Source organism: Rhinoderma darwinii, chromosome 2 (genome assembly GCF_050947455.1).
Source record: "Rhinoderma darwinii isolate aRhiDar2 chromosome 2, aRhiDar2.hap1, whole genome shotgun sequence".
Classification (NCBI taxonomy): domain Eukaryota; kingdom Metazoa; phylum Chordata; class Amphibia; order Anura; family Rhinodermatidae; genus Rhinoderma; species Rhinoderma darwinii.
In genome coordinates, this window is record NC_134688.1 from 455,294,228 (window position 1) to 455,308,504 (window position 14,277).

The following is a 14,277-nucleotide window of genomic DNA, read 5'->3' on the forward strand; positions in this document are numbered from 1 at the left end:
CATCAATATGTGATTGGTGGTGGTATGACTTCTGTGACTCCTGCTGATCTGTAAAACGAAGTGGCAGTGGTATTAGGAAAGGCGACTCCATCTCTTGTGCTCCACTCAACTATTCCTGAAGATCCACCAGAAAAAGCTGTGCAGATCCAAAGTAGCACAGCGCTTCCCTACACACATGCCACTTTTTGGCAGGGGTCACATCGGTCAGACCTTCACTGATAGGACATTGATTGCATATCCTAGTGATATCGCTTTCATTTTTTAGTGATACAACCACTTTAATATTAGAATATATCTTTATAAGAGCTGCAGCTGCGTTTATGCGATAAATTGCTCCAAGTCTCCTGCTCGCCATCACACAGCCAAAGAGTTAAAATAATAAAAATCTGTCTGCGTTCAGCTGCTATTTGGGGGCGCTGAGGAGCTTACTAAAGTGGATTTATCATTGAGATTGAGGAGAGAAGTATGAAGCTGTATGCAGTGAGCTCCCTCTAGAGGCAGGTTCAGGTAGCCAGAATTTGATCACATAAAGAGAAGCGGTCTGCTCTCAGGACATGTTAGTTTGTTCAATTCCCCATAAAACAACAAATCCGATGCACCTTTTCTTGGAACTCTGCATTGTACCGTTCCTCTTTTATTCCTCCTGGAAATGTATGAATAAATTGGGCGTTACCATTGTCCTTGTCAATAGGGTGTGTCCATACACAGTCACACCCAGAGCAGATTGCGACATTTCCAGGAGGAACAACAGAGGAAAGGTAGAAAAGCTGCTCTAGAACGGTTATTTCATGGGGAATTCAGGTATTTTACTTAAACAGACATGTCAGGAGAAGTGACAATCCTCTTAACTATGGATGTTTGAAGCCCCTATAACTATATTATATAAAATTAGGTGCAAATTTCTGTTCAGATAAAAAAAAACAAAATCAATACGATCACGGTATATTTTAGCAGCTGTTACCATGAGTAGCTGGCAGGATAACTTCACACCCACCAACAGAAGCCACATAAAATGGTGACTCATTTAGGAGATATTCCACTATTTGATTTTCAGCTTTATGTGAACACGACACATACAATCCGGCTAAATTCTTACATTTGGTGACTGGTGTTTGCTGTATTTCCAGAACTTGCTCTGTGCCAACAGGAGCGCTAGTCTGTCTTGAATGGCAGCATTTTCACTGCCTGGCAACATAGAGAGGAGACGCTTCAAAGCCAGCAAAGAACAAGTCACAACCCTGAAGTACTTCGATTCTCTTTCTTCAGGTGGGACAGTCCTGTAAAATAATCAAGAGAAGATTGAAGATCCACTCTAAAAATACAGAAACAAAATGAGATCTCTTAATCCCACCCAAAAAGACCCCAACATTCAAAAATGTATATGCCAGAATCTCCATGCAGCTACACGTAAGCTACTGAAATCTGTTATCAGTCATTCATTATTCAACATTTATTTAAAACAAATATTTAATTCCCAGTTTCTTCATTTTTCATACCCACTGGGTATGACCCAAATGTCTCATATTAAGCGGGGGTTCTACCTCTAGGACTAGGCCGGATCTAACCCACCTGGTGAATTAAGTGTGGGCTTCAAGCGGAGCGGAGCACGCAACAAACTATAAACCGGTACTGGTTGCTTTCTCAATCACTTATACGGCCATATAATAAACGGAGAAGTTTATTATATGGGCATGTAGCTGGTTGAGATGACAGTCACGGTCAGTCAGTGAGCAGCTGTAAGTGCAGGTGGGCTGTCAGTCCATCCCACCTACTCCATATGGCCATGGCCCCTCCTCATCTGTCACACAGGGCAGCAGAAAAGGCAGCGTGGCGGTGGGAGCAAGAAGAGTAGAAGCCCAACCGACGACTGCCACAAGTGAACAGTGTCCTACAGTGACGGTCCAAAACTCCCCACAGACCCCACCACTTTCAGACACTGACCCTGCATAGAACTAGGTAATTAAGACATCCAGAAGGACCCGGTATGCAAAGCACCTATGACCCTTCAACTACAACTCCCAGCATATCCTGATAGCAGCAGACTTGGCGTTTTGTAAATTGCAACTCCCAGCATGCACTGAAACTCCCAGCATGTCTTGTAGTTCTACATTTCTCAGGATATGCTTTGAGTTGTAGTTTGCCAACAGATGAATGGCAATCCCCTTTGATAACCACATGACCCTCCATCCGTTGGGAAACTGCAACTCCTTGCCGGTCCTTAAAGCTCCAGAATTTCAGTGCATGCTGCGAGTTGTAATTTTAAACACTACAATGCCCAGCATGCATGGAGGTCTGCAGCTCGTATGCCCCATGCACACGACCGTGAAAAAATCTCCGTAATTGCAGACTACAATACGGTCCGCAATTACGGACCCGCCCGGCTCTATTGGCCGCGAACACCTTTCCGTACCAATACGGATAAGTGTCCTTGCCGTAGAACCGTGCTGGGAATTATGGAACATGTCCTACTTTTTCGTTTTTTACGGGCCGTGCTCCCATACTTTGTATGGGAGCACGGCAGGAAAATGCGGCCGGCCGTGTCCGCAATCGCGAGCCATGATTACAGGCACGGCCGTGTGCATGAGGCCTTAGGGTATGTTCACACGGCCAAATTTCAGACGTATACGAGGCGTATTATGCCTCGTTTTACGTCTGAAAATAGGGCTACAATACGTCGGCAAACATCTGCCCATTCATTTGAATGGGTTTGCCGACGTACTGTGCAGACGACCTGTTATTTACGCGTCGTCGTTTGACAGCTGTCAAACGACGAAGCGTAAAAATACAGCCTCGTCAAAGAAGTGCAGGGCACTTCTTTCAGACGTTTTTGGAGCTGTTTTCTCATAGACTCCAATGAAAACAGCTCCAAAAACGAGTTGGTAAAAAAATGAGTTGGTAAAAATGCGAGTTGGTAAAAAACGTCTGAAAAGCAGGGTCTGTTTTCCCTTGAAAACAGCTCTGGATTTTCAGACGTTTTGGTTGACTACGTGTGAACATACCCTAAGGGTATGTTCACACGGCCAAATTTCAGACGTATACGAGGCGTATTATGCCTCGTTTTACGTCTGAAAATAGGGCTACAATACGTCGGCAAACATCTGCCCATTCATTTGAATGGGTTTGCCGACGTACTGTGCAGACGACCTGTTATTTACGAGTCGTCGTTTGACAGCTGTCAAACGACGACCCGTAAATTTACTGCCTCGGCAAAGAAGTGCAGGGCACTTCTTTGCCACGTAATTTGAGCCGTTCTTCATTGAAATCAATGAAGCACGGCTCAAGGTTTACGAGCGTCTCAGACGCCTCGTAAATTACGAGGAGGAGCTTTTACGTGTGAAACGAGGCAGCTGTTAACAGTCTGTCTTTTCACACGTAACTGCCTCTCAGCGTGTGAACATACCCTTAGGATGTGCTTGGAGTTGTCATTTCCCAACAAATGAACAGACAACACCGTTGATAATCGCTTGCACGATAAAAAGTTGTACTGACGGGCCTTCAGAGCGCGCTGGTAGTTGAATTTGTCATAAAAGCTTGGGAGCCACTAGAAACCCTGTTAACGAACAGTTCACTTTCTTACAGTGATGCCGATTATGAAAGAGATTGTCCTCAACTGTTTGGAAACTACAACTCCCAGCATATCGAGAGCTACATATCTTCAGGGCATTCGAAGAGTTGGAGTTTATCTAAAAGCTTGTGGTCCAGAAAGACACAGATAGGCAGATGGGTTGCCACCCCGTTTCTCCCCGGTTCTGCTGATCGGCGGTTTTGCTTTCCATGGAGCTGTATAGTGGGCACCCAGAGACAATTGCACTGGTGGGTCTTAGGCACTCTACTCAGACACTGCCTGGGACCCCCACCAATTGCGATAACCAGGCTCCCGTGATAGGGCAAATAGATGTCAATGGAGAAAGTCCTGCAGATGCTAGGCTAGCTTTCCCGGCTTCTCCTCCTATTTGTGGTTGGCGTTGGTTACCTTATATTACAAATCCGGGTTCAGGAAACCCCCGTTCTTCCAATAGGTGGGATCTCCATGGCGGACCCCCACCTATCAGATAATTATGACATTTGTGAGATGGCCATAGGCAGCGAGATTTAGTCCTAATGAGGGGAACGTTACAAAGTGGATTCACAACCAGAACATTTGTCCTTGGAAACCAGAAGTGCAAAAATATTTTGTTCTGTTCTGAACAAACATTTGTCCAATCGTAGCAGAAATAAGTTCGATTGAATATTTGTTCTGCGTCACATAAGAATGTTTAGCCTCTTGCTGTTCGATACTACAAGTGCAGTACCGTCTGCTTTTTATTTTGTTTCATGATTTTTTGGGCTACAACAGTCTAAAAAAAATATTCCATAAAATGGGCATGGATAAAACTTGAACCAAAATTATTATGGGCTTCCCTCAATTGTGGTGCATAATATTGGCACACGTCATCCAAGGTGAAAAAAAAGAAAAATGTGCCTAGCTGGCCCAAATATTGTCTATGCCTTGTGCGGCATTTTTAAAAATTGAGTAAAATATGAGACATTTCTGAGTTTGTTCACAATTAGGACACGATAAATGCATTTTCTGACTAGTGGAAAATTATAAAGAAAAAAAATAATGAAATACAAACGTACTGGGGATCACTCAGTGAGTCAGGTGTTTCTTTCAGCAGTTGATCAAGCAAAACCTGATAATGTAAAAAAAGAAGAAAAGTGAATGCATTTAATAAATAGATATATAAAACCTAAAATTCCAGCTTCCTGCAGCCACCACTAGAGGGAGCTTAGGAGCTTACTGCATACTGCTAGATTTAATTTAATAAGAACACAGTATGCAGAAGGACCGGGCGATTCATCGATTAATTCAGCATTTCAAGTGGAGCAGGATTCTGGATTTGCCCACAATCGTCAAATCAATATAAGCCCCGCCCACACGACAATAGAGAGGAGAAAACGAGGATTTTTTATTTTTTTTACATAGTCCCTCCGATTTTTGGGGCTAACTTTTTCATTTTAGCAGCCAAGGGCACCCCAGGTAAAATCCGTATATATTGAGAAAATACTTGATTGAATTTACCGAGACAAAAGGGTAGGTTTAAGATGCCTTCCCCCTCCCCTCTATGTCTGTCAGCAGTTTTGAGCCCTCAAAACTGCTGACAAGTTCCCTTTAAAGGGTCTGTATCCGGTTCCAATCAATAAAACAGCATGTTGTTCTTGAGATCTTTCACCATAATAGTTAATGGCCTGAAATTATCGCATGCCAGGCACAACAAAACCATCCCCTCGTCCAAGTAAAAGTTCACCAGAACAATCCCAGGATCAGATCAGATACGGAGCACGACTCTGGTGTAAACACGAAGTTGTCAAAAAGTTCTAGAACATGAAATACTCGGACGTAACCCAAACAAGGAGGAAGAGTTCACATTACGGTACTCTGTGAACCGCGCGCACTACAACAGAAGACATACAAAGAGCCGAGGCCGACAGAGGAACCCACACGCTGCAAACAGCAGGGACTGGAGCAAAGCCACAGAGGGCCATCACTCTCCGCCTGCGACGTAAATCAGATTGTTATGTTTCCATTCTGAAGCGTCTGATCTATAGGTGGCCAAACCACAGCAGATGTTGGGGTTGGGACCTTGTGTAATAACTGGCTCAGATACCAAGAACATTTTAGAGATAAAGATGTACAGGGAGGGAACAACAGATGTGTGTGTTTCATTCAGACAAATTGAGGTTCCAGGGAATCCTACGGAGTGATGAACCATGAGGTCTCTGTTACTAAGTATCTGAATGTTTATTTCCCCAGTACATCTATTCTGTATGTAACAATATAACAATGAGAGCCTATCCTAAGAATTGGACAGCAATATATGATCGCTGGGTGTCCCACCTTTGGGAGCTCCCCCGATCAGCAGAATGATGGGGCTGGAGCGCCACTTCATTGCAGGATTGGGCACATCAATGTCCTATAAATGTGGCCAGGCTTGCTACTACAGCTTAACCACACAGTCCCATTCAGTTGAAATGTTAGGTTAGTGGGATCCAAATGTCTGGTCCCTCATCTATTGCTAGAACTAGGGACCCCAGTTCCCAATCACCCCCACCAGCACATGCCGTGCCATACAATTCTATGGGAGATACAAAAAGCCTAGCCTCACCCGGCTGTTCTAGTGATCAGTGGAGGTCCCCAGACAGGTGATAAAAGTTAACAGCTGGAATACTCCTTTAGCAGGAAAAAGTTAAAGAGTAACTGTACATTCAGAAAACTTTTGATACGTCATAGAGACTTATAAGAAGTTTTGGTTGGTGGGGACCGGTTGCCGAGACCCCCACATCACTGATGTGATCGGCGCTCCTTGATAGACTGTCTATGAGCCCATGTTCAGCCTATGAGCGCCGATCACAGCCAAAAGGTGCAGAGCGCTCAGTTGAGCGCTTTTTCACCTTCGTTTCAGCGATGTTGGGGTCACCCCCACCGATTAAAACTTTTGATATTTCGCTGACATATTTCTGAAAGTGCAGATACTCCTTAAAGTACAACAAAGTACTTCATATACAAATTATAGTTACAGAAAAGTGCAACCATATGAATAGTTCTCGAGAACAGGAGCACCGGGGCCCCCACTGATCAGACATTTCTGACATCATAAGTTGTAGACGTCCTGGTTTAAAGTGAACCCGTCCCATGATAATACGACCTACCGTATACCTGTGACTGCTCCAAGCGATCACAAAATACATCAATTCCCCTATTACAAGGTTGCCCCGTCCCGGACTGATCTGTGCAGCCATTTTACATTCATACAGGTATTCCTGGGATTTCGCATACTACTGCAAGATCTATTCAGTGGGTCGAACCCTCATGAACATGAATGAAAAGCTGCCGTAGCCAAATCCACGTAGCCCACCACAGTAAAATAATCGTCTGCCCTAGAACACGCTACCCATAATGTGCTGAATCAGTCATACAATATATCTGAATGGCTTCCGACTCACCCCATTGACTTATAATAGGGGTTCGTTGGAGTTTATGTTGATTTGACATCAAGAACCGCGCTGCAGGCCGCACTATTGACGTCGTCGAAAGTGACAGGACTGCCGACTGAACTGAATCTTCAACGTCTATGGATCGGAGGCTGGCGAAAGTTAAGCTTTGATAATATTCTCAACTCTGGGTTCAGATCTAGACTTTATTATTATTATTATACTCGCTTTAAATCCCATGAACACCCTCCAAAATCTTGCTTTCCTGGCCTGCTGAATGGCAAATCTGCTGAGATACAGGAGCAGGGGATGTTTCACTGCATAACGTCAATAGCAATTGCGGCATCTGGGTGATTAGGCAGAGGGAGTGGGCTCCCTTTGTCCCATAATTGCCCCTGACCCCCACGATTTAATCGTGCCGAGAGGTTGCCACGGCTTTTAGGTCTGCCATCAGTGCAATATTAGTAAGCCTAGCCATTGGCAAATAATAGAGCACAGTAAAGGCAATACACCACAATACATAAGTATTACAGTGTATTGCATGAGCGATCGAAGGATCGCATAGTAAAGTCCCACCTGGGGGGGGGACGGGGGGGGACGACTAAAAAAAAAACAAAACAAGACTTGAAAAATGTTTAGCACAATGTTTAAAAACACAAATAAAAGGAGTAACCAATAAAAAAAAATAAACATAATTGATATCACCGTGTCAGTAAAAGCCTGAACTATTAAAACATCACGTTATTTAACTCACAGGGTGAACGCCGTTAGAAAAAAAAAATTCACAATGGCAGAATTGCTGTTATTGTAGACCTACACACCCAAAAAAATGCAATAACAAAAAAAAAAAAAGTTATCAAAAAGTTGTATGTACCCCAAAATAGTACCAATAGAGACCGCAGTTCACCTTGCAAGCAACAAGCCTCACAGCACTCCATCAAATGAAAAACAAAAAAAATTATAATGATGGGTCTTAGAATATGGCGACACAAAACAAATAGTTTTTATTTATTAAAAGTATTAAAAGATTTAAAAAAAAACAATATAAATTTGGGATCACTGTAATCGTACTGGCCCGCGGAATAAAGTTAACATATTTTTACCGCACAGTAAACAAAAGTAAAAACTGAACCCAAAATACTTGTTGGAATTGCTGTTTTTTCAATTCCACTCCACAAAAAATACTTTCTGAAAGTTTCTCATTACATTAAATGGCGCTATTAAAAGATACAACGGGTCTCGCAAAAACAAGCAGTCATACGGCTATATAGATGAAAAACAAAGATTGGCTGCTCCGTTGCGTGCCGCCTCTCACGTGACCCACACACTGTCAACTCAAATCCTGCAGCATCTGCTGTGTGGACCAGGGGTCGGTCTCTCTATACAAACCTTCGAGACCAACATGGAGGCTCTCATAGGCTTGCATAGAGAAACTGACCTCCGGTCCACACAGCAGATGCTGCAGGATTTGGGTGGACAGAGAACATGACCGAACACCGCAAAAAAAAAACAACGCAGGTTAAGTATTAAAAACCTAACGTAATTTACAAACGGAGGGGGGGGGGGGACGGGGGACGGGACATCATTTCCCGGAGTGCTTGACAGAAGAGGAACAACTTCCATTTACTGGTGAGGTTTAGATTTCAGGCGTTTGAGTTTTTTTGCAACAATATCAGAAGCATGAGGATCCACCAATTATGTTATACTTCATGTAAAACAGATGTCAAAAACATTTTGTAATCTCCTTTAAGAAACGGTTACATTTCAAGATTACTTTTTGGAAGCTGCGCAGCTTTCTCTATTTAACAACTCCCTGCAATCCAATTTCTTGATTCAAATATTTTAACGCTAGGTTACGGCAGCGGTATTTTGTTATTAAAGGAACAGTGTCATCACAAATAATTTTTTTATATGTTAAAGATGTTAGTGCTTTAATAAAAACGTTTATTTTCATTTGTGTGTTTGTGTTTTACTGTTTCTTATTTTTACACTTTTTTCTTCCCTATGGGGGCTGCCATTTTTTGTTCCATTTCTGTGTGTGTCGATTAACGACACACACAGACATGGAGTACGGCAGCCACAGTCCCATAGGGACTGCGAACGGCTCCCGTCCCATTGACTGCCGTGTACGGCGTCTGTGTGGGAACTGCGCATGCGCCGCTCCCACACAGTCCTATTCGAAATTGGCGCCGTCCGGCGCCATTTTCCTGTGGACCGGAAGTCGCGGCCGGACAGTAATATTACTACTTCCGGTCGCGGCTTCCGGACTTGTGCACATGGAACAGCGGCAGCAAAGGGAGCGGACGGGCCGGAGGGAGCCGCGGCGGCAGGAGCAGGTAAGAGATTTCAATGTATGTTAGTGTTTGTGTGTGTTTACTACTGTATGTAAACCTACTACACTGTGGGTTACCTCAAAAAATGGCGACACACAGTGTAGGAGGTTAAACCTTTCAAACCCCTCGTTTATCCCGGCACTAGCCAGGATAAAGGAGGGGGGGATGCTGAGAGCTCACTAGAGCGAGGGCTTTTAACCCAATGTTGCAATGCTGCAATTTTGGGAACTAGCTCCATCTAGTGACCAAAAATGGGTAGTATTATAAATTAGAATTAATTTATAATAATTCCTGACTATTTCCTGACTCGTGAAAAAAATAAAAAAAATTTGAACCATGTTTAATCACCCACACACTAAATGTTTAATTTTTAAAAAAAAAACATGTTTTTCTGGCAACACATTCCCTTTAAGCGCTTGTTTACATCTGTGATGACGGCCGTTACATAAACTCACATTCAATATTTCGTCTTTGCAGAACGTCAGGGCTTCCGGCTGTTTGTGCGGAGGAAAAGCCGCGTCAAAGGCCATTCTGGCTGCACTGGCTGCGGGGGAGTAAGTGTCACACTGGGCTAGGAGCCAGAACCCCATGAGGCTTTTTAAATGAGGAGCCAAATATTTCTTTACTTTCAGGATTAGCTGCTCGAAGGCTTGTTGCGTCGCTTCCCGCACTCTACGATCATGATCCTGGGAAGGAAAAGAATCACGTCAACATGGCTTCTTATTGGACAGGTTGTAATGGTAAAACACTACATGAAATTAGTGCATATCCAATTATATACTATAAATATAAAATTTTCAATGAGTTAAATAAATAGTAAATAGCAAAAAATAAAAAAAGAAGGACCTTGACCCACAGAACCCCATTTATCTAACCCATTAGGTTATAGGCCATAAATCAATCTGTATCAAGACAGATCAGAGCAATGTTCATATATGGCATTAGTCCCAAACATACTCAGGCCAGGGAACCCCAAACCAGCTAGAGTCCCCACTGAGAAACCCTAATTAATTCTCCATACAGACAACACATTACCAGACCACAGTGGTTGTCCTCCATAGTGACATCACCATGCGGGCTACCATTGGCCACCATGACCAGGTGCCGTCATAAGTATAGACAACACATTATTACATCAAAGTAGTATGCAGTTAAGTCCCCAGTCACAACACGTTTAGGCCTTCTGTCAGAGCTAAATGTCGGGAACAATCCAGAGCTATTGTTCTGCCAGGGGACTCCGGCACTGCTCCTGATGTCACGGTCCATATATGGACAGTAATGTCGGGAACTCCCCGAGGTATACATTTAGCGTATACCTATAACGGATGCACACATAGGCTACCAGGTTAAAAACCAATATACCGTGTAGTATACTATTTTTATGGTATCCCTCAGGATGGAATAGTGTAGTCTTCTACAACATTCCATCCTTCAAGAGAAAGATACACAGACATATATCAGCACAACCGAATACAAAAGGACAGTCTTTTGGTCTCGGTCGGAATAATGGAGCCCTATGAACACGTTTATTGTGTACATTGGGAGCTTTTCCGACGTACACGATAAAAATGGGGAATAATGTGATGTGAATGGGGTCTAACATAGGCGCAAAAAATCAGCACAGGAATAAGTGTTAACTGGCACACTATAGAACAGGGGTCTCAAACTCGGCCGGGTAAGTGGGCCGATATAGAAAAAATGGGAAGTTGACGGGCCGCATTACTTTCAAATTTGATACAATACAAAATTGTTAATCAATTAGTTATTTGAACTACTAGAACACTATATTACTATAATAATAATAATACTACATTACTATAATAATAGCGCTAGGTTTAAAATTTGAGATATTTCTCCACGTGCTTATTTCAACAATCCAGCTTTCCAGTTTAAGTGTCGCTAAATGCAGTCCGGCGGCTCAGTTAGCACACATGTCAAGATTGGGCAGCAGTGCCGCAGTGCCCTCTATGGATAATGCAACACACCCCTAGATAAGGCCACAGTGCCCCCTGTAGATAAGGCCACAGTGCCCCCTGTAGATAAGGCCACAGTGCCCCCTGTAGATAAGGCCACAGTGCCCCCTGTAGATAAGGCCACAGTGCCCCCTGTAGATAAGGCCACAGTGCCCCCTGTAGATAAGGCCACAGTGCCCCCTGTAGATAAGGCCACAGTGCCCCCTGTAGATAAGGCCACAGTGCCCCCTGTAGATAAGGCCACAGTGCCCCCTGTAGATAATGCCAGTGTCCTCTTCAGATACTGTCACACACCCACTTGTAGAGGCTGCCACAGTGCCCTCTGTAGAGGCTGCCACAGTGCCCTCTGTAGAGGCTGCCACAGTGCCCTCTGTAGAGGCTGCCACAGTGCCCTCTGTAGAGGCTGCCACAGTGCCCTCTGTAGAGGCTGCCACAGTGCCCTCTGTAGAGGCTGCCACAGTGCCCTCTGTAGAGGCTGCCACAGTGCCCTCTGTAGAGGCTGCCACAGTGCCCTCTGTAGAGGCTGCCACAGTGCCCTCTGTAGAGGCTGCCACAGTGCCCTCTGTAGAGGCTGCCACAGTGCCCTCTGTAGAGGCTGCCACAGTGCCCTCTGTAGAGGCTGCCACAGTGCCCTCTGTAGAGGCTGCCACAGTGCCCTCTGTAGAGGCTGCCACAGTGCCCTCTGTAGAGGCTGCCCCAGTGATGTCAGGGGCTTGCCCAGAGCTGGAGTCCCAGGCAGAGCGCTAGTAGGCTCTTCCTGGGACTCCAGCTGTGCTCCTGACATCACTGGGACTCGTGCTCTGGGGAAGCCCCTGACATCATTGTCGATGTATGGACAGCGATGTCAGAGGCTTCCCCAGAGTCCCGGAGCAGAGCCGATAATAGTGCTCTGCCCGGGACTCCGCTCTGGGGAAGACCCTGACACACTGTCCATATATGGGCAGCGATGTCAGGGAATTCCACAGAGTCCCGGAGCAGAGCCGATACTAGCGCTCTGCCCGGGACTCCGCTATGGGGAAGACCCTGATACACTGTCCACATATGGGCAGCGATGTCAGGGAATTCCACAGAGTCCCGGAGCAGAGCCGACACCAGCGCTCTGCTCGGGACTCCGGCTCTGGGGAAGGCCCAAACATCGCTGTTCATATGTAGACAGCGATGTCAGGGAATTCCAGAGTCTCGGAGCAGAGCCGATACTAGCGGCTCTATGTCCCGCGGGCCGCAGATGACAGCCCCAGGGGCCGCATGCGGCCCGCGGGCTTGAGACCCCTGCTATAGAATGTCCTGCAAATGTCTTACCTATGGCGGACTTATTAATATTGATATATTCCCTGCAGGCCCCTCACTTTGATCAGGTCTTCAACCTTTGACAACACAGAGGAGTTACCAAACGATGAGCCCGGCAGTACATTACTATTAATGTGCCATGTTCTCCATGCAGCTTGCAGGTGACCGGCATTAGTAGGAACCAGTCCAAGGAGCCCATCAGATCCTGCAACGGAACCCAATTTGGAAACTACTGATCCATGTAAAGGAGAAAAAGTCAAGAGCAAGCAGTGCAGGGACACAGAGGAGGTGAAGTGAAAAACTGCAATGCAGGGCAATTTATGCACAACCTAACAAGTATTTGTGACTGTGAGCCACGTATGTCCTTCCAGACTGTAATGCCTCAGTCTTTGTGTGCAGGGCAGTAAGGGACCTGGGCACTGTACTCTCTAAGCAGCAAGACAGCATTGCAAGAAGTGATATCCGCAGCGAGTATAGAACATTTGCAGCATGTGAAAAATGAAAAATATTTGCATTGTGCTGTACAATCTGCAGGAAAAATCTGCAACCAACATGAGGGGTGTGAACGTGGCTATAGACACACAGCAGCAAGAGACACGGAGAACTACATTTTATACAATGTCCAGATAAATCACGGCAGCGCATCGACTTTCCATGTCCCCAGATAAAGCAGTATCAGACTGTAAAATGTCACACCACATTCAGTGGGAAACGCCCAGTTGCCAATTTATTCATAGATTTCCAGGAGGAATAACAGAGGAGCGACACAGGGCATAGTTCTAAGAAACGATGTTCCAGTATTCTTATGTTATGGGGACTACAAGGAGTTGCTAAAACAGACATGCCAGGAGATCTGTACTATGAGACTTTGTGGTACTATGGTCTGCAGCAAAGTTGGTGACTTTTAAGGCTAGAAATTAAATTTCAAATTATTTTCTTTCTATGTTCACGTTGTAACATTGAGAATAAGAATACTTTTGGGCACTTCAGACAAGGCACAATACACACCAGAGAGATCTTGCAGTAGTTCCGAGGCCAATATGGAAGGACACCTCTAACAATCTCCATCTCCCTGTCCTTGCACATTGCACCAAATTCTTGCATTGCCTATAAAAATAAAGCACAGATCAGTTAATATCCTAAATACGCAAGTACACAGAGGTCTTCCATCCTAATTTTCTATGTGGACACAAGGCATAAATGATATGATTCTTTGTACTTCACACTCAGATTAATGGCTATTGTAGGAAATGGGGGGGTATTATTCACAGTTTCCAGGGAGACATAGTAAATGTCAATGAATAAATTATCTCCTTACTGTTCGCAAATACGGATCTGACAGCTACCACTTCTATAGGCGAGTCTGGAAAGGGGGGGGGCGTGAGGGAGGAAACGGGGGTGAGGAAGGAAACGGGGGTGAGGAAGGAAACGGGGGTGAGGAAGGAAACGGGGGTGAGGAAGGAAACGGGGGTGAGGAAGGAAACGGGGGTGAGGAAGGAAACGGTGAGTGAGGAAGGAAACGGTGAGTGAGGAAGGAAACGGGGGGTGAGGAAGGAAACGGGGGGTGAGGAAGGAGGGAGGAAAGAAGGAAGGAAGGAACGGGTGAGGGAGGAAGGAAGGAGGGAACGGGTGAGGGAGGAAAGAAGGAAGGAGGGAGGGAATGGGTGAGGGAGGAAGGAAGGAGGGAGGGAACGGTGAGGGAGGAAGGAAGG

General features: G+C 45.1%; 1 protein-coding gene across 1 annotated transcript in view; it reads right to left on the bottom strand.

The window, feature by feature from the left end:
- The window catches only part of LTN1 (listerin E3 ubiquitin protein ligase 1), a 71,717-nt gene that overhangs the window by 55,203 nt on the left and 2,237 nt on the right, over positions 1 to 14,277 (bottom strand). Inside the window, exons 3-6 of the mRNA XM_075851224.1 lie at positions 13,574 to 13,672; positions 9,761 to 9,991; positions 4,621 to 4,673; positions 1,097 to 1,277 (exon numbers count right to left, since the gene is read on the bottom strand). Of these exons, the coding sequence (XP_075707339.1) occupies positions 1,097 to 1,277; positions 4,621 to 4,673; positions 9,761 to 9,991; positions 13,574 to 13,672 (564 nt within the window). The remainder of the gene's footprint in view (positions 1 to 1,096; positions 1,278 to 4,620; positions 4,674 to 9,760; positions 9,992 to 13,573; positions 13,673 to 14,277) is intronic.